Raw genomic sequence first — 19,796 nt, 5'->3', positions numbered from 1 at the left:
CACAGAGGAGTCCCTTTCTCCTGTTGGATTCTGCTAACAAACTTTTTTTTTATCTTCTAGGTACATTGAACGGAAAGCTTTTCTAGACCGAGTGGACCACAGGCAGTTTGAAATTGAACGGGATCTCAGACTGAGCAAAATGAAACCTTGATGTTCTGGGAGAATCCATAGCAGCTTAATCCTGTTGACAATGTGAGCTTTTTGTGCATCTGTGAAACATTTCCAGTGTTCCTCATCCACTGTTTCCCAGCAAGGTCTTTTTCTACTTTGAGGTTCTGTTTATGTATCTTGATCTCATGTGGTTTCATTCATTTTACTTTTAAAAGTTTGTCCTTAAATAAATAAATAAATAAAAATCAGTCCTCTGTGAGGCTGGGGAAATGAAGAAGTCACTCATCTTCTCTGTGCTGTGCTGCAAAGTCCAGCCTGGGCCCAGCCAGCACATCCCAGGCATGCTGGGCTGGCAGAGCTCTGGCCAGCCACGCTGGGAGAACCGACCAGCCTGGGTGTGGATTTTCTGGAGCCAGGAGGCTCACTTAGGTGGAGGAATGCCAAGACCCTGGGCATTCGTTCTTGGTTCTGCTCAGGTTTCTCTCCTGATCTTTCTCTCTTCTGAATGGAATTCCTACTGATGTTATGTCAGGCCGAGAGTTAAAGATATATTATTACTGAACTGGGTTTTTCCCTTTATCCTTTTTTCCCCTTCCCAAAGAAGAGTCAACTTAGATGTGTTCTCACCTGAATAATTCTTTAACTTTTGGTTTGTCAGAGAATATTCTAAAGGCCAGGCACAGCGGCACAAACCTGTAATCCAGCAGCATGGTAGACTAAGGCAGAGGATCACAAGTTCAAAGCCAGTCTCAATGGGGCTAGGGTTGTGGCTCAGTGGTAGAGCACTCACCTAGTATAGGTGAGGCACTGGGTTCAATCCTCAGCACCACATAAAAAGATAAATAAATAAAGGTATTGTGTCCAACTACGACTAAAAAATTTTAAAAAATAAAAATTTTTAAAAAGCCAGCCTCAACAACTTAGTAAGACCCTAAGCAATGAGTGAGACCCTGCCTCAAAATAAAAAAGAATTGGGGATGTAGTTCAGTGGTAAATCACCCCCAGGTTCAATCCCCAGTACTGAAGGAAGGAAGGGAGGGAGGGAATATTCTAAAGAACTCTTTCTTTTTAGTACTGAAAAAAAATCAAAATTTTGAACTTCCTGCTTAGCATGAGACATTGTCTGGAGAGCAGCAAGGAGGTTAACAGTTGATCTTTGGTGAAGAGGGAAGGGGAGGGTAGAGACCATTCATGTTATTGAACCTTTAAGCCCCACAACCACTGCTGGGGCCTGGGAGTGGGTGATGGTGGGGTTTCAAAGAATGGGATCAGTTTTCTAAACTTTGGGTTTTTGGTGTGAATCGCCAGTGCCTCAGGCTTGAAGGGAGTGGATGACAGCCTTTGTGAGATGAGTGTTAGCTCACAGCAGGTCTCCACATCCAGGCTGCCGATGTGTGGTCAGCATTTGTGACTACCAAAACCTGACTGGATGGTTAGGATATTGGGGTATCATTACCCAGAAAGGTAGTTTATAAGCTACACTTGAACACACTGTTCACATCCACTGTGATAGCAGGTTCTAGAAATGGTCATAGAGCATTTCAGGCTGGCATCAGAACTCATGACTTGTGAGGTCTGCTGTGGCCATTCAGTAGGACACAGGAATAATAGGAGAGTTCTTTAGCCTAAGCCCAGCCAGCATTTTGACCAGTGTAGGGCCTCCAGCCTGCAGGAGCTACCAGCCGAGGTTCAAGGTGAAAGTCCCACCATGTGGTGCTGTCTGGCGCATCACCCATCCCCTTGCTGCTTAGATGACTGTTTCCCTAGCTGGCATCTAGAGTCTGTGTGCCTCGCATACCGTTTCACAGGGCCCTTCAGCTCAGCAGCTGGCGTATAAACAGTGCATCAGCTGGCTCCTCTCTGTTTGAAAATGATATGGAATCCTATGGAGTAAGTGGTGCTGAGCTCAGGGAAAGTTAGGGTTTTTCCTTTTAGCAAATGCTCACACCTCTGAGGTCTAAGAAATTAGGACAAAAGCTCAGGAGCATGTGTGTTCTGCACACAGCTGGATTTGCTCTTCTTACTTTCCACCTGGAGAACAAAGCCCCTTAGTGAAAATTGGAGCTGTGTGCCTAGGCCCTGCCTGTCTCGCTCAGGATCCAGGCTTCACGTAGACTTCTCCCTCTGTGTCCTGCGTTTAGTGACTGTCACAACTCTACAGAAAGGTGGATTCCTTTCTGCTGTCCCTTGATTGGGTGTATCTTTCCCCAGCGTGTTTGCTGTGTCACTTGACCTGTGATGAGTCTTTGGAAAAGCCTCTGGAGTCTATCCCCTTTTGACAGAATCTGACCACCTGTCAAGGAATGCATAGAATCACCTTTTCAGGGCTGGGGTTGTGGCTCAGTGGCAGAGCGCTTACCTAGCATGCTTGAGGCACTGGGTTTGATCCTCAGCACCACATACAAATAAATAAAATCTACAACTACAAAAAAAAAAAAAAGTCACCTTTTCAGGGCTGGGGTTGTGGCTCAGTGGCAGAGCGCTACCTAGCACGCGTGAGGCACTGGGTTCTATCCTCAGCACCACAAAAAATTAACAAATAAATAAAGGTATTAAAAAAAAAATCATCTTTTCAGCCTGGGGATATAGAGCACTTGTCTAGCATGCCCAAGGCCCTGGGTCCAATCCCCAGGACCACAGAAGAAAGCAAGCAAGAGAATCACCTTTTCTCAGGACACAATGGCACAGACATGTAATCCCAGCAATTCAGGAGGCTGAGTCAGGAGGATCACAAGTTCAAGGCCAGCCTGGGCAACTTAGCAAGACCCTCTATGCAGTTTTTAAAATAAGTGAAAAGAGCTGGTGCTGTTTGCTCAGTGGTAGAGCCGGGCTATGCAAGGCCCTGTGTCCTGTCCTCGGCAGGTTTAAAAAATAAAGAGCTTTGTTTCCTTGGTCTTGAGTTGGCTCAGTGGTAGAGCACTTGCCTAGCATGCATAAGGCCCTGTGTTTGACTGTGGCTGTGTTCCCAGTACACACTAAAAAGAATTTTATCTAGCTCTTCACATCCACATTTAGTGAAAAGTAACCCAAAGGAAATGATGTCTCTTTATCCAGGAGTTGGGAATTGTCAAGGAAATGTTTGCAGGAAGTGGGAAGTGAAAAGAATGAGTCAGTGTTCGGGGTGGCTTGACAGCCTTCTGCCAGTACTCTCGGCCCTTGGCCTGAATAACTGATGAGTCCCGTCCAGGGACACTTCTCAGCTGGTACTATAGAGTCTAGAGACTCCCATGGGCTGGGTTTCCTGGCCTGTCCCTAGCCATTAGTCCTTAGTCTTCTCCATGTCCCAGATGGATGTGTCAGATTTCCAGGGCACCTGTGCCTTCTCGTTACTGAAAAACCTGCCCTAAGACAGTAAAGGTCAAAGGATAAAACCAGACTCTGTGCTCTGCTCCGGTTTCCTGCAGAACAAAGTGCTCTAATTAGGAACTCTGCACAGAGCCTCAAGGGGCTAAAGGGAACAGGTTAACACCCAGACCTGAAGTGAGCAGTATACTGCCAGAGCTAGCAAGGAAGAACAGGACTAGGGGCCCTGGCAGACAGCCGGGGCCTGTCCGAGAACTGCATGGCACGGTAGACTAGCTGATCCATGGGAAGACATGGAGAACCCCTAGAGGGGAGTGAAGCGAAGCTGCTACTTCCCAGCCCAGGACTGGAGGACCAGGTGAAGGGCTCCTGGGAGCTGTGCTGCCTCAAGGCATCAGCAGGACAGGCGGAGTGGTTGATGAGGAGGGGTATAGTGTGTGGTGTGGGCTGGCAGGGCCTGAACAGGCCTGCAGAGTGCAGTCAGGCCTTTTGCTGTGCCACTCTCCAGAGCTGGAAGTGCTCAGGCGGGTTGGTGAGACTGGTGACTTAACACCCACAAGTGAACAAACAGGAGGTGGTATAAGGATGGTGGGCTTCTGGGGAAGAACCAGGAGCTCCTTGTGTCACCATCTGTGCTCCCATGTGCAGTGCTTCCTTCTGTGCTGTTAAAGCCTCTCCATTTTCCAGAGGAGGAAACTTGTCTGAGGTCATCAGAGAACCAGCCAGCAGTCACATGTGCAGGGCACAATGTGGAAGGGCAGGATGACCAGCCTTCTGGCTCCCACAACCATGCTGGGGGGTTCCTGCTGGGACGGAGCGGCTCTGGTGCCAGGGCCGAGGATGCACAGATGCTTGCTGTTGAAAGCATGACAGCTGGAACACTAGGACAAGACCAAGGACAGGCTGGCCACAGCACCCAGTCCCGCCCAGCCAGGGCAGTGTCTGAGGTGCTCCCCAAGGAGGACGTGTGCTGCTGAGAAGCCCTCAGGAGGGACACCTAGAGGTGGCTCCGACAGGCCTGGGCATATAGTGTCGTGTCCAGACTCTGCGCCATGATCAAGCTCTGCTGAGCAGCGTAGCGGTTATTACTTTCTTCACTTGGGAATGTTACCTGGCTCCAGGGGATGAGAGGAGGAGGGATGAGGCCCAGGTGACAGCAGCCACTTAGTGTGTGGGCCACTCCCACAGCACTGCCTCCCCAGGGCTACCAGGTGTTCCCTGATTCCTGCCCCAGCCTTCTCTGCAAGGTCTTTTTTTTAGTCTGCTTTTTCTGATGGCTTCCCAGGGTAACTTAGACCCAAAAGTACTGCCAGATGCCATCTTTGTACATAGTAGTTTGACCCCATCGAGGCAACCAGGATGTGGGAATTGAGCAGAGTTCTTCCTGGTTCCCTGGAGCAGCCCAGACCACACAGCCTGTCCTTCAGGTTTGCTTCTCCAGGACCCATAGCAAATTCTGGTTGCTTGAGACCTCATAAATGGATGGAATGTGCATATATGGTACAGGGTGGCCACATTAGGGAGAACGAGGCTGAGAAACAAACCCAAGGAGAACCCCGGGTTGGCTCCAACACAGGAGTTGGCTTCCTGCCTCAGATCTTCCTACCTGTGTATCCAGCCAACCTCCTTGACCTCTCTGAGCCTCAGATTGTGCATGTTCATGAGGTTGCTGAGAGGGCTAGGGTGTAGCTCAATGGTAAGATGCTTGCATAGCATGCACAAGGCCCTGGGTTTGATCTACCACATCTCAAAAAATATGTATATATAGATTGCTGTGAATGATTTATTAATACAATGATGCTATTCTGCCCACATTACATTTTATTAAGTGCTATACACTTCCCAAGTGCTAAATTACTATAATTTTGCACCTGATTTCTCATTCTGCAAGAAAGCCAAGCTTAAAGGAGTATAAATTAGTACTGCTTTGAAGAGCACTTTGGCAGTACCTAATAAATCTGGACCTGTTCCCAGCTGGTGACATGGCAGTTCTACTAGGTTTACATCCAAGAGATGCTCCAGCATGTGCTGGATTATTGGTAATGATAAAAAGCCTGGAAACCAATGTAGCTGAGAAAGACCCTCCTCTGCCCTCAGGGTCTCTAGCTGGGCCTAAGAAATTAAACCTACAGAAGACAGATTATCAGGAGAAAAGCATACAAGCTTTAAGTATTTTTTTTAACATGTACAGGAATCCTCATAAGAAATATGAAGCTGCAAGTGTTGAAGGCTTATACATTGAGTTGGGGGCCAAAGATTTAGCTCCATGGTACAGCGCTTGCCTAGCATGCATGAAGGCCTGGGTTAATTCCCAGCACCACACAAAATATGTGTATTTTATGTATTTGTGTATGTGTGTGTGTGTGTGTGTGTATAATAGACACACTGAGTCTGGCAAAGAGTATTAAATCATGAAAATATGACAAGGCACAAGGGGTAGAGTAGTGACTAGGAGGGTAAGGTTAGTGTAACAAGCTTTGTTTTTACAGATTTTTCTCTGCCTTTGACTTCCTGTCCTTGGTGATAAGAATGTCTCTTTCCTTCTGGAATAGTGAGGACACATTTTGCATGGGAATTCCATCTTCTTGAAAGAATAGGAAGGATGATCAGAGAGTCCTTCTGGCATCTACTGTCTTTCAAGTGCCTTTAACTCAAAAAAGTCAGGAGATGAGAACAGGGGTGACCTGTTCTGAACTTCTGCACCACCCAGTGCCCACCAGGAAAATGGATCAATTGTGAAAACAGACACTGGATGGCCGCAGCAGATCTGGCTGCAGAATGAACAAGCTGGGCCACGTGCATTATTTTTATACCACATGGTGTGTTTGCAGTTTTTGGAAAACACTACTTGCGTTGCAAACACAAAAAGCAGGCCTCTACTAATGCTGCTTATTCTCACCATTTCTAGCCCAATTGTTTGCAGCTGGCTCAAGGGCACATATCAATGCAAAAAGCAAAATGGGAAAGACCCAAGTGCAATCTTAGTTACACAGCTTGAAAACATGCACATACAGAGGCAGTAGTGGCCCAACATTGTGAATGTGCTAAATGCCACAGAATTGTCCATTTTTAAATCATTACTTTGGCATTGGGGATGTAGCTCAGTAGTGGAGCACTTGCCTAGCATGCCCATGACCCTGGATTCAATCCTTAGCACCACAAAAAGTAAATACAATGGCTAGTTTTATAATCTGTGAATATCAATTTAAAAAAATTTAAAACCTTGTAAAATATATGTTAATTGGTTCCAAATATACATGTTGACACCTAGCGATAACACTCAGCTGAGCTCCTTCTATGGCTCCTTCTATGGGACAGGGAAGGCCCTACCGTGAGAGGAAGATGAAAAAGGAGCTTCATTTACAGTTGAGAGTTAAGGCTTAAATTGGGAGGGAGGAAAACAGATATTTCTTACATTATTTATTATGTCTATTTATCTGACACATTTTAGTATTTGACCTCAGTCTCCTTTCCAGAGATTCAAATGGAAGCGTTACCATGGTGATGAGCGTGCCCAAGAGCTTTTTCTGCATCCCATTCTAGTTTAGGCATTCAACAGTGAATCCCCTCAAGTGGATTCTGGAATATTTCCCAGGAGAAAAGACACACAGGTGACACAGGTGACCTATCAGATGCCCCTTCTGCCCCTTTCAAAAGCAAGTTCAGGGTGGCTGGGGAAAGTGAGGGGACTGGGGCAGGCTACAGTCCCCCTTCCAGCACAGCTGGATGGTGGGATTGTTCCTGGCAGCCAATGGTACAGCCTGCCTTTGGCCTTCCCTCACCAACACAGCCCCAGCAGACACAGAGAAACAGGACAAGCACAGACCATGTATTAGAAAGACGCTGCCTGGACTTGCACTTGCAGGATACACAGTCAATGGTTCCTGACCTGGATACACGAGCTTGAAATTTGAAGGCAGAGAAACGAAATACAATCAGTGTCTCAATTTTCTGGCAAAAGTTATGGAATGATCTGTGTTCAAACTCTGCCCAGTATCCTGAGCTTGCCCAGGAACTCTGGGCCACAGTGGGCACTGGAGACTATAGTGGATGCCCTCTCTCAGTGGGAGGTGTGGCCAACTCTGGCTGTGCTAAGCCTCCAGTCCTGGTTCCTCTGTGGGGAGGTCAAGAAGCTGTCCTGTGAACAGCCCCTTCCAATCTCTTCTCCACTGAACACATTTGCATTATAACCTGGCCTGAAAGAGCTTGAGGCACCCTGACTGGCTAATGGAAAACATTTCTAAGCCCTTTGGAGGTCTGAGAGTGTGCTCCTGCAGACTGCCTCTTTACCTGTGTCTCTAGCGGGCCCATAGTTGTTCTACAGCTCTCCATCGACCTCTGTTATCAGATCTTTAAATTTGAGCATCAGGGTCCTGAGATTCAGAGAGGGGAACCTCTTCCTACCCCAGTTACACCTCTTCCAACCCTCTTGTACTCCAGAGTCTGGTGTGGGCACCCTTGTGCCAGCTGCAATGGGCTAGAAATGAGAGAATAAGCATTGCAAAGGCCTGTCTTGTCTTTGCAATGCAGGCAGTATTTTCCAAAAAGTTGCAAATATATGATATAGTAAAAAAATTAATATTTGGCTATCATGTTCTCTGCACAGAGCTCCTAAAACCCTTGGAATTTACTGTCTTTGTATGCTATTGAAGGACTAGGTCCTGGCATGGGAGAGCCCATATGATTAGAGGGTTGGAATTTTCAGCAACACCCTGACCTCCCAGGAAGGGGAGCGGAGCCAGAGATCAAGTTCAATCTCCGATGGTCAAGGATTGAATCAATTCTATCCACACAACGAAACCTCCATAAAAATTCCCAAACAACAGGGTTCAGAGATGTTGATGATTGCATCCACTTACCAGGACAAACTCCTGCACTCAGGACCCTTCCAGACCTGTGTACTTCACATGGCTGTTCCTTTGCATCCTTTATAAAAAGCTGTATTATTGAGAATAGCACTTTCCAGAACCTGTGAGTTATTCCACCAAATCATCAGACCTGATAGGGGTAAGAGGTCATGGGAACTCTCAAATGTGTAGTCAGCTGGGCAGAAGCAGCCTGGGCAATCCATCTTTGGCTGATATGTGAAATGGAGACAGTCTTGTGACACCAAGCCCTTACCCTGAGGGGTATGCACTAATTCTGCATAGTCAGTGTCAGAACTGAACTGGACATCCAGTTGGTATTAGAGAACCGGTTGGTGTTGAGAAACATCATACACCTCACTTCTATCTCAGTCTGCCCTTAGGGCCAAACAGCTGCCACGAGCAAATGAGGGGAGTGTAATATGTTGAAAGATATCCACATCAGACACCCAGATTCTAATCCCAGCTCTGCTGACCAGCTGGTGTCCTCAGGCACATCGGTTGGCCCTCTGCCTCCCCCACCCCATCTCTACATCTGTAAAATTAAGGGTGGATTATTTAATAATCACTGGGATTTAACACTAGGAATCTTTTTTTTTTTTTTTTTTTTTTTTTTTTGAGAGAGAGAGAGACACAGTCTTTCTATGTTGCCCAGGCTAGCCCTGGACTCCTGGGCTCAAGCAATACTCTTGCTCCAGCCTCTCAAATACTTGGGATTATAGGCACACCACTGCACCTGGCTTTCTTTTTCTTTTTCTTTTCTTTTCTTTTTTTTTGTGTGTGCCAGGGATTGAACCTCGAGGGTATTTAACCACTGAGCCACATCCTCAGCCCTTTTTACTTTTTGAGACAAGGCCTCATTAAATTGCTGTGGATGCTTTGAACTTGCAATCCTCTGCCTCCACCTCCTGCGCCACTGGAATTTACAGGCATGAGCCACCTCATCCAGCTTCCGTCGACCTAACAAGCAGTCAGATAATTCTTAGGCACGCCAGTGTTTGAGAACTACCATTATGACCTCTTACCTGTAAAAAGAGAATATATTTAAGCCTCTGGCTATGTATTTGGGAAAATTACATCTTCCTTTATTCTTGCCACTCCAAATAATTCAAATTCCTAAATTCTTGCTGCACCAGCAAAACCATAATGAGTCTCCAGCCCAGATTCCCTCCCTGTGTCTGCTGAGACTCACCTGCAGGAACTTCCTGCTCCCTTCCAAAGTCAGTGGAGTCCCAGCAAGGAGCTTAGTTGACACCTCCTTCAAGATGTCAGGAATCTGTAGCAGAGCTGAGTCAGGCCCACGAAGCAAGGGAGAAATTCAAGCAACAAAATTCACCCAAGACCCACAGACACAGCTGAAGGGGTAACACTCTGCTGCCTCTGGAAACAGATGGTGACATCCTTGTGCACACACCCACACCAGCTTAGCCAAGTTTGCAGCGTGTCCACTCGATTGCCCTGCAGCTCCGAGAAAACTCAGGCACCAGACGGCAGCACTTCTGCCAAAATAAGTCCTGCCCGAGGTCAGGTCTCCAGCTCCTCACCAGCATAGCCATGCTGGGCCCTTCCAAGCACCAGCTTAACCTGCTCTGGGCTTTTCTCCCCACCCTCCTCCTGATAGTCCTTTTAGTTATTCTGATTATAGAAGGGAATCTGTTCATTACTTGACATTTTGAAGCAAGTTCCTGAAGGTATAGCTCAGAGTGCATGCTTAGCATTCTTGAAGTCCTGGTTCAATCACCCCTCTTCTGCCCGCCCCCCCAAAAAAGGAAACTTTGAAAACAGAATAACACAATGTAAATTCGAGAATCTTGTTAACAGAGAAAATCACTCTATACACTTGAGGATATTTTCAGTTCTTTTTTCATACCTTTTCTTAACACATTTGGGATTATACTGTGTCTGTGTGATTCAATAGAAACCACTAACAACATGTGACTGCTTAAATTTAAAATTTTAATTCATTAAAATTAAAGCAGAAGTTCTTCATTTGTGCAGCCAAAGATTTCAAGTGATGAGTAGTCACATACCCCTGGCTATAGTATTGAACTATGTAGGTATAGAACATTTCCCTCACGGCAGAATTCTGTCAGACTGGCTGCTACGTGCCTTTTTGTATTTATTTCCTCCCTCCCTCCCTCCTTTCCTTCCTTCCTTCCTTCCTGTGCTGGGGGTCTCTGCATGCTAGACCATTGCTCTACCACTAAACAACACCACCCCTCCATATTATACTATTAACATTTCCCTGTTTGCTCAAATCTTCTTTGAGGACACAATTTTTTTTCTTTCTTTTTTATGGTATTGGGGATTTAATCCAGGGGTGTAATATCTCTGAGCCACATCCTCAGCCCTTTTTACTTTTTGTTTTGAAAATGATCTTGCTAAATCACAGAGTCTGGCCCCTTGCAATCCTTCGGCCTCAGCCTCCCAAACAATTGGGATTACAGGTGTGCACCACCTCACCCACCTAAGGACATGATTTTTTTAAATTTTTTTATTCTAATTTGTTATATACACAGCAGAATTCATGTTACACATATAGAGCACAATTTTTCATATTTCTGGTTGTATATAAAGTATATTCACACCATCATGTCTTCGTACATGTACTTAGGGTAATGATGTCCATCTCATTCCACCATCTTTTTTACACCCCTTGCTCCCTCCCTTCCCCTCCCTCACCCCTTGCTCCCTCCCTTCCCCTCCCTCCCCTTTGCCCTATCTAGAGTTCATCTAATCTTCCCCTGCTCTGCCTCCCAACCCCACTATGAATCAGTCTCCTTATATCAGAGAAAACATTCGGCATTTGGTTTTTGGGGATTGGCTAACTTCACTTAGCATTATATTCCCCAACTCCATCCATTAAGGACATGATTTTTAAGGTTTACATACCATAATTTATTTTACCAATTTTCCACCATTGGTCATTTAGGTGACCTACATCTTGTTATTACAAACTGCAGGGTGGGACTGCCTTGTCTTTAGGTCTTTAGCTGAATCCCTGATTATTTCTAGATTACTTCTACACATGGAATTGTGTCAGGGAAGGTGACATTTTCAAGGGCTTGAAATAGAATACTCTCTCCCAGAAAGGTCTCTCTCTTCAACAGGGCAAGTTGCTTATTTCAACCCTGTCTGCCCTTCTCTGAGTAGACAGCCAGTGCTTTAAGTGAGACCGACTCTGAACTAGAAAGAGAAAGTTTATCCAAGGAGCAGACAGAACTGGACAGTTTTGAGTTCCAGAAACTTCTGCTGCACCAGCCCAGTGGACAGGACAGTTATGCCCCAATGACCTTTGACTTATCACAAGATTGATTTTGTGTCAGATTGCCCAGGTCACATCCAGAGCCACATCCCAGAGCCAGCCCTCCCCATACTAGTTTTCTGCTCAGAGATCTTCCAGCTTCCCCTGATCTTCCAGCTCCCATTCCAGGGCTGCCTCCCAGGAAATTTTTACCAATCTCAGCAGGAGGAGAGAAGGGTCTGTCACTCTCATTCCTCCATTGGAGTCTATCTCCACGTATCTGGGCCTTAGCCTCGTGTTCATGGGGATGCATTCTGATGGGGCCAAGTGCTCTCAATGAGCATCACTCCACACCATTCAGCTGTTTCTAGAATCTTCTACCAGGCATTGCTTTGGTCAAATATTGAGTTATATGAAAAATGTTACATGCAGAACTTGTTCAGTGTAGCCAAGAGACCAAAACTTGCATCAACCTTCAGCATCCTGATGGGTCTCCCCTCCACTCAGTAGACAGGGTATCCTGAGAAGCAGAAAGCCCCGGAGCCAGGCATAGGGGGGCGGGTAAGAATGGAGAGGCTGAGTCACACAGCGACTCCTGCAGCATCAGCGTTCAACTGAGCGCATTCAGAGAGCCCTGTGCCACACCAACTAGTCCCAGTGCTTCCCAGTAAAATGTTTGCTGTGCATTTAAACCAGGGCCACTGCACCGCATGCCCCTAGGGACACCATTCACAGAGTACAATGGGGATGGGTGCTCCCTGCAGCTGTGGGAGACCTTGCTGCCTGATGCACTCTCATTGTAGAAATGGGAAGAAAACATGCTTTGAGAGTCTAAATACCATACTGAAGTTCACATGGTAGGACCAGAATCCAGGCCAGCCTTTCACCCTATCCTGCCACTGGAGGTCAGAGGTGATAGGCAGCCTGGATTGTTGCCAAAGTGCGGACCTCACTCCCTACAGTGAGTTCCTTCCTGTTTTCACAGAGATCAGTCTCACTCCCAGGGAGCAGCAGTATTTTCCCAGTGCTCCCCCTACTCCCACCCTGGGGCAGATCCTTGACCTTGGGCAACATCAGAGCTGCTGACCAGGATGCCTGGTGATCCATCCTTGCTGAGAATGTGAAACTGTGACTCTGGGGACTCGCACTGGTGACCCCAGTGTGGCAGCCGCTCTTTCAGGCTCTTTAATAATTTAGAGAATGTATACTACCCAGCCGCTTGGCTTCATTTCTGGATTCAGAAATACAATGCCCTGGGGATTTTTTCCAGTGGAGAGTGAAATTCCACTTGTCACAGTCACTAAGGACAAGAAGGCTGTTCCTGGAAGGGGCTCTGGTTGCTTGGTGTTTACAGATGTCCTAGAAGATCAGGAGGCCAGAAGCCAGCATCCTGGGAGCCAAGGCGAAAGCCTGGGGGTCTGCCCCAACTCAGCTACCTGGGGAGGGGAGTCCCTCTGCCTCTCACCTGGTTGGAGTGAAGGGGATTGGCATGTGGGATTCCACACTGTTGCTCATGACTCAATAGCTCCCCACCAAGCCTCCCTCAGTCTCAACCTGCTGGGAAAGACCCGCACCCAGGACCCAGAATGTCCATGGGAAACTTTTTCTAGGACAGCTTGCGGTTCCTAGAATTTAGTGATTGTATTTTCCCTGAAAAATTGCTCCAGAGGCAGAGGGCAGGGTTCTAGGGATTAAACCCAGGAGGAGGCCAGAGCATTCTGCCTCTGAATGCCCAGCTCTTTTTTTTTTTTTTTTTCTTTTGGTTGAACACAACAGCACTTAACCACTGAGCCATGACCCCAGACTTTTTATTTTTTATTCTGATACAGGGTCTCACTAAGTTGCTTTAGGGCCTTGTAAATTGGCTGAGGCTAGTCTAGAACTCATAATCCTCCTGCCACAGCCTCCCAAACTGAGGGGATTACAGCGATGTGCCTCCAGCCCGGGCTATTTAAATTTTATTTTGAGACAGAGTCTCACGAAATTGCCTAGAGTGGCTTCAAACTTGCAATCCTCCTGCCTCAGCCTCCCAAGTACCTAGGATGATAGGTGTGTGCCAAAATTACATTTGATAGCTGGGTTTGATGCCGATAGTTCACCTATTTGGGAGGCTAAGGCAGGAAGAGGCCTTGAGCCCAGGAGTTTAAGACATAGTGAGATCCCAACTCAAAAATAAATAAATACATTTGAAAAATCTGATTCTAAGTGAAATAAGGTGAACACAGAAAAAACAGATCATGTACAATTGATTGCACATATCCATATGGTACCTAGAATGGGCAAATTCACAGAGCAGAATGGAGGATGGTGGTTGCCAAGAGCTGAGGGGAGAAGGGAGTTATTGTTTAATGAGTTCAGAGTTTCTGTTTAAGATGATGAAACTGCTCTGGAAATGCACAGCAGTAATGGTTGTACGTATGGCATGGTGAATGTATTTAGTCCCCTGAAGTGTGCACCTAACAATGGTTTAAATGTATACTTTCATGTTATGCCTATTCTAACATAATCTAAAATGTGTGTTTACTATGAATAATCGGATAAGTAATAAATTAATTCAAGAAAAACTAGAAAATAAGCCGGGCATAGTGGCATATATCTAAAATTCCAGGAACTTGAGAGGCTGAGGCATGAGGATTGCAAGACCAGCTTCAGCAACTGAGTGAGTCTCTGTCTCAAAATTAAAAGGACTGGGATGTGGCTCAGTGCCACAGTTCACTCTCCAGTACCAAAAACAAACAAACAAACAAAAAAACTAGTTTGTGAAATTCTAACCCAGGAAGATTGAGAAGAGGTTCTACTTCTGAACCTGTATAAAAGGCCATCCCTGAATATCACATATGGTGGGAAAAAATCCCACCCCTACTTCCAACATAAGTAGAGCTGATATCCTGCTTTCTATTCTATTTTCCCAGTGAAAATATGCGACATATATACAAATGTGAATTTTTATTAAAATAAGGTAATAATTTTCTCTCTTCATAGCACGTGATAATCATATTTTCATGTCATCCCATATTATTTGTATCAGCTACCCGGGATTCTGCTATGGTAGAGTCCTGTGACTTGTTCAACTGATGCCCATTATTGAACACATAAATTATTCCCAAGGTTTCCCAATCAAAAGGAAATCTGTAACATCCTTGCATGCATTTCTTTGGCTCTTTGTGAGTGCATTTTTTAGGATAAATTCCTGGAATCTTGGGGTCAAAAGAGCCATACATATCATCCTGTCTGCACACTGTAGCCTCACATCATTTCTAGCTGTTCCCAAGAACAGTGAGATGTGTTGCTTAAACTAAGCAAAAGGATTCCTATACTGGCCAAATCACTAAGGTAGACATTCAGGCTGTAACGCCCAGTGGGAGAGCCGCTGTGGGAACATGAGGGTCTCATAGTTATTTGTGCCTTAGCCACAGGCAGGGTGTGGTTTGCAGTGGGAGGACAAGAGCTGGGTTTCTGAGTGGGATCAGGTGAGATACTGAGACTCGGTCTTACTCCAAGGAGTAGGGTGATGCCCAAGCTCCCTGCAATCAGCTAATATACCCCCCCAAATATATCCTCATTCTAATCCCTGAAATCAATGACTGCATTACTTTACAAGGCAAAAGATGCTTTGCAAGTGTGATTAGACTAAAGACTTTGAGATGGAGACAATTTCTTGGATTGTCCAGGTGGGTTCAGTTCAGTCCTATGAGGACCCTTATAGGAATCAAAAGGGTCCTATAAGAGGGAGCAGCATGGTCCGAACTATAGAAAAAGATCTGATGACTGGAAACAGATGTCAGAGTGGAGTTGGGGCGTGAGCCAAGGAAAGTGGGTGGCTACTAGAAACTGGAAATGGCAAAGAAAGGGATTTTTCCCTGGAGTCTCCAAAAGGAATGCAATCTTGGCAACCCATTTTGAGCTTCTGACTTCAGAAAAATATTATATTTTTGGCCAGGAGCGGTAGCACACGCTTGTGATCCCAGCATGTCAGGAGGCTAAGACAGGAAGATCGTGAGTTCAAAGTCAGCCTCAGCAATAACGAAGCAAGGTGGCAAACAATTCAGTAAGATCCTATCTCCAAATAAAATACAAAATAGGGCTGGAGATGTGGCTCAATGGTTAAGTGCCCCTGAGTTCGATGCCTGGTACACCCCCACTAAAAAAATAAAAAAAAAAAACCAATTTGGGTCTGGGGATGCTGCTCATTGGTAGATCACCTACCTGCCTGGTATGCCAAAGCCCCAGGTTCACCCCCCAGCATGGAAAGAATAAAAGCTAGCTTCAGCAACTTAATGACACTCTGTCTCAAAATTAAAAAAAAAAAAAACAAGAAAAAGGCTGGGGATGTGGCTCAGTGGTAAAGTGTCCACTGGGTTCAACCTGCAGCACCAAAACAAAATCCCCTCTAAAAACTTTTTAAAAATATTTTTTTAGTTGTTGATGGACCTTTATTTTATTTATTTATATATGGTGCTAAGAATCGAACCCAGTGCCTCACACATGCCAGGCAAGCGCTCTACCAGTGAGCACGACCTCAGACCCCTCTGAAAATTTTTGTTATGGTAAGCCTCTAGGTTTGTGATAATTTGTTACAGCAGCAAGAGGAAACTAATATATCCTCACCCCCAGTTCTTGAAAGCCCTCATCTAAGGGACAATAGTCTCTCTGTGCCCCCAGCAGTCCAATGTCTTGAACATCAACCGTCCCCTAACCAGGTGCTCTCTAGATAGGAGGTACCCAGGGTTCTGTGATGGAGAAAAACAAGGGGGTTGTCTTACCCCATTCACAAAGGCCCACCTTTGCTCAAACTGTGAAACCACTCAAGAATGCTGGAAACTGGACCTGCTTAAAGTCCTGGAGTGGGTGTGAGGTGGTATCAGGACCAAACCCAGCATCCAGCCTGGCTGACTGATGGCTTCCCTAGCCATTTCACTAAGCTCAGCTTCTCTTTCTGCGCCAGTCTGGTTTACTTTCCTGGGGTGAAGAAGTCACTCTTTTTTTTTTTTTTGGTACCAAGGATTGAACCCAGGAGTTCAATCACTGAGCCACAGCCCTAGCCCTTTTTTGTATTTTATTTAGTGACAGGGTCTCCCTAATTTGCTGAAGGCTTTGAACTTGCCGTCCTCCTGTCTCTTCCTCCTGAGCCATTAGGATTACAGGTGTGTGGGATTCCAAGTGGGTCATGGCGCCCAGCTAGAAGACATTCATTCTTTAGAGAGAGTAAGATAAGACCTCTGGCTCTTGGTACTCCTCCCACCTTTCAATGTAGTGTTACTATAGAGTGGTGGGGCTTGACTCTCATGTGGAAAACCAGGCTTGGGGTGGGTACTTCCTATTCCTGACCACACCAGGGCCTTCAGCCATCCCCTTCGTGAAGTTTCCCTTGACACCTCCCAAGAATAAACTCAGTTCTTTGCCCTTCACAGAGAACTGCCGAACCACGTATGGCTGGTGCATATGGGTAGGGATAATCTCTGTCGTTTAATTAGCAAAGATTCTGGGCTGGGGATATAGCTCAGTGATAGAGCATTGCCTACCATGTGTGAGCCCCCAGGTTTGAACCCAGGTGGGGGAAAAAAGTAAGGAATCTATGCTAGGTCTAGTGCCTACCCACTGTACCTGTATCACTGCATCATTCAGCTGAATCCTCCCAAACACCCCGGGAGAAGTAGTCTCCCATTTCAGAACTGAGGAAATTGAGCCTCAGGCAGGTTAACTTCCTCGCACAAGGTCATTCACCTGCAAGCAACAGAGTAATATGCAAATCAGGTCTTCTGCCTCCAGAGCCCAGAGTTGCCTGAAGCTGATCTGCAGAAACATTTTCTTTGGCTCAGTCATTTTGAAATCCAAAGATTTTATAAAACAATCTGGGTTTCTAGATTCTCTTGAAAAATTTGATTCACTAACTAAAGAGCTCCCTATGGCCCAAGAGGGAACAATTTGAGCAACAAAATACATATAGTAGCACTGGATTATATATCTATAATTATTGTCCAATGTATAAAACAAATATCCATGGGTCCATGTGGTATAGACAAATTATTATTATTTTTTAGGTGCAGATGGACACAACACAATACCTTTATTTTTATGTGGTGCTGAGGATCAAACCCGGGTCCCACCCATGCTAGGGGAGCGCTCTACCGCTGAGCCACAATCCCAGCCCCTAGACAAACGATTGATAAATAAATATATAGGGGAGAAGAAGCAACTCTCCCATACAGAAGAATTCCAGATCACTTAAGTCGCTACTCTGTGCTCAAGGAGGCACAGCATAACTCCCCACTTCTTAGGTGTGAGCTGTGCACAGTGATTTCCTTCCAAGAGTAAAATGAAAAGAGAGCTCAACACTGGAGGAACCTGACAAGTACCACCTCTGCCAGGTGATGAGCGATCTTGACATGATGTGATGAGAGTAACATTCTACTTCTGGATTCCTCCTCCTAAAAATCTATAACCCTAGTGTAATCATGAGGAAAATATCAGACAAGTCCCAACTGAGGGACATTCTACAAACTTCCTGACTGATAAACCTCAAAAACCATCAAGGGCATCAGAAACAAGGAAATCCTGAGAACCACCACAGTCTGGAGGACTTGAGGTGACAGGAATGATAACTAAATGTGATATGGGATCCTAGATGGGAGCCCAGAACAGGAAGAGGACAGCAGGGAAAGCTAAGAAGATCTGAATAAAGTGTGGACTTCAGTTACTAAGGATGTGTCAATATTTGTTCATTTACAATGACAAGGTACCATGTAAGATTGTTACACGGGGCCTGGGAAAGTCTTCATAACATTCTGCATTCTCCTGGTAGAGGCTCCTGGGTCAGAGTAACCTGGAGGGAAGGAGAAACAAGCCACATCTCAGCCCTCGGGTTCTATAAACATGGAAAGGCCTAGGAGACAAGGTGTCTGGATGACGGGTGTGAAGTTTATCTCCACCCTAATTTATATGGCCAAAAGGCCTCATCCAAATTCCTTTCCCTTAGTGTCAGGAACAACTATAAGCCTTCCCTGGGTGGGGAGCTGGTATGAGGGCCCTGTTTGCCCTCAAGGTCCCTCTCGGGTCACTGGCGCCTACTTGGGCAGCCCAGCAGTTGCTTCTAGTCTGAACTGCTGGTAATGAGGCCCCCAGAGGCTGTTCTCCAAAGGACTGAGTGAGTCATCCCGGGATCATTTCCCCTGCAGGGCAAATGAAGGAAGCACCCAGGTAGTGTCTGGAGAGGGCCCTCAGTGCCCCGAAGGGGTTCTTTTAGCTGCCTCCATCCCACACCCAAGGTCCTCAGAGCAAAAGACAGATCTGCCAGCGTCCTGTTTCCTAGCGCTAAGGGACAAGTTAGCAAAGCCCCGGAGGCAGCTGGAGGCAAAGAGGACGTGGCTTTAAGGATCGGCCCCAGCTGCAGCCCTCCTCTTGATCTCCATTGCCTTGTGCGGAAGGGTTCTTTCTCTGCTGCTCACCCTGTTTTGGCCTGGGCACCTAAAATGGGGGAGAAAGGAGAGGAGTCAGAAAGTGGGCGACAGGAGAGAACCTAGGAAAAGTGAAAGGGAGGTGGAGCCTGAGCAAGGGAGGGGTGGGTACCACCGTGGTGGAGGGGGCCTCCATGATAGCGGAGCGTGTGGCCGGGAGCCCAAGCGCCAGGCTGAGCTGCTGCTCTCAACTTAGGAGCCCCCATGCCAGCTGGACGCAGGAGGGTGGGCGCGAGCAGGGCCATGTGCCAAACACACACAGAGCACCCTTTGAGGAGGTGGCAGCTGTCAGCCCAGACCCCACCCCTCCACTTGCTGTGGCCCCGCCTGCCCCCTCCAGCAATACCCTGCTGAGTACTGGGCTAGGGACACAGAGATGCTCAACTGGGACCCCTCACTCCAGGGATGAAGGGGACAACCTTGCTCAATCAGAGCAGAAAGGGACCTCGAATCAGTCCTAGAACTAGGATCTGGGTATGGTGGCAGGACTTGATGTCCCCTTTCTAAGACATCTTGTGTTCTCTTCATGGCAGGTGGCCACCATCAGAACTTTTTCAGAACCATCCTGGGGAGGAGACCAATGCTATCCCACCCCTCATGGAAGAAGGCTGAAAGCCTTCTAAACTTCAAGGGATGATCTGCTGATGGGGAATGTAAAGGTCTGGGGTGCTGGGGCCAGCCCTGGGGAAGTCAGCACCCCCATTTCTGCTTCCAACATCCAATCACCTTGGGCCTCTTGCCACTGCACAGCTGGTAGACTAAAGAGCCTGTTCAGATCCACAGTGCACCCAGAGATACTTCCTAAGGGGCTAGAATTCC

At 46.6% G+C, this 19,796-nt stretch overlaps 1 protein-coding gene across 2 annotated transcripts in view; it reads left to right on the top strand.

Moving 5' to 3' along the window:
- Positions 1-359, top strand: part of Cfdp1 (craniofacial development protein 1) — a 110,862-nt gene extending 110,503 nt beyond the window's left edge. For both annotated transcript variants that reach the window (XM_046434456.2, XM_046434455.2), the window contains exon 7: positions 61-359. In XM_046434456.2, coding sequence (XP_046290412.1) covers positions 61-151 — 91 coding nt within the window. In that variant the 3' untranslated portion in view covers positions 152-359. The remainder of the gene's footprint in view (positions 1-60) is intronic.
- Positions 360-19,796: the final 19,437 nt, after the last annotated feature.

Source organism: Marmota monax, unplaced genomic scaffold (assembly GCF_021218885.2).
Source record: "Marmota monax isolate L192 unplaced genomic scaffold, Marmota_monax_Labrador192_F-V1.1 WCK01_AAM20220418_F8-fsc00024, whole genome shotgun sequence".
Lineage (NCBI taxonomy): Eukaryota > Metazoa > Chordata > Mammalia > Rodentia > Sciuridae > Marmota > Marmota monax.
This window is presented reverse-complemented; position numbering and strand designations above follow the sequence as displayed.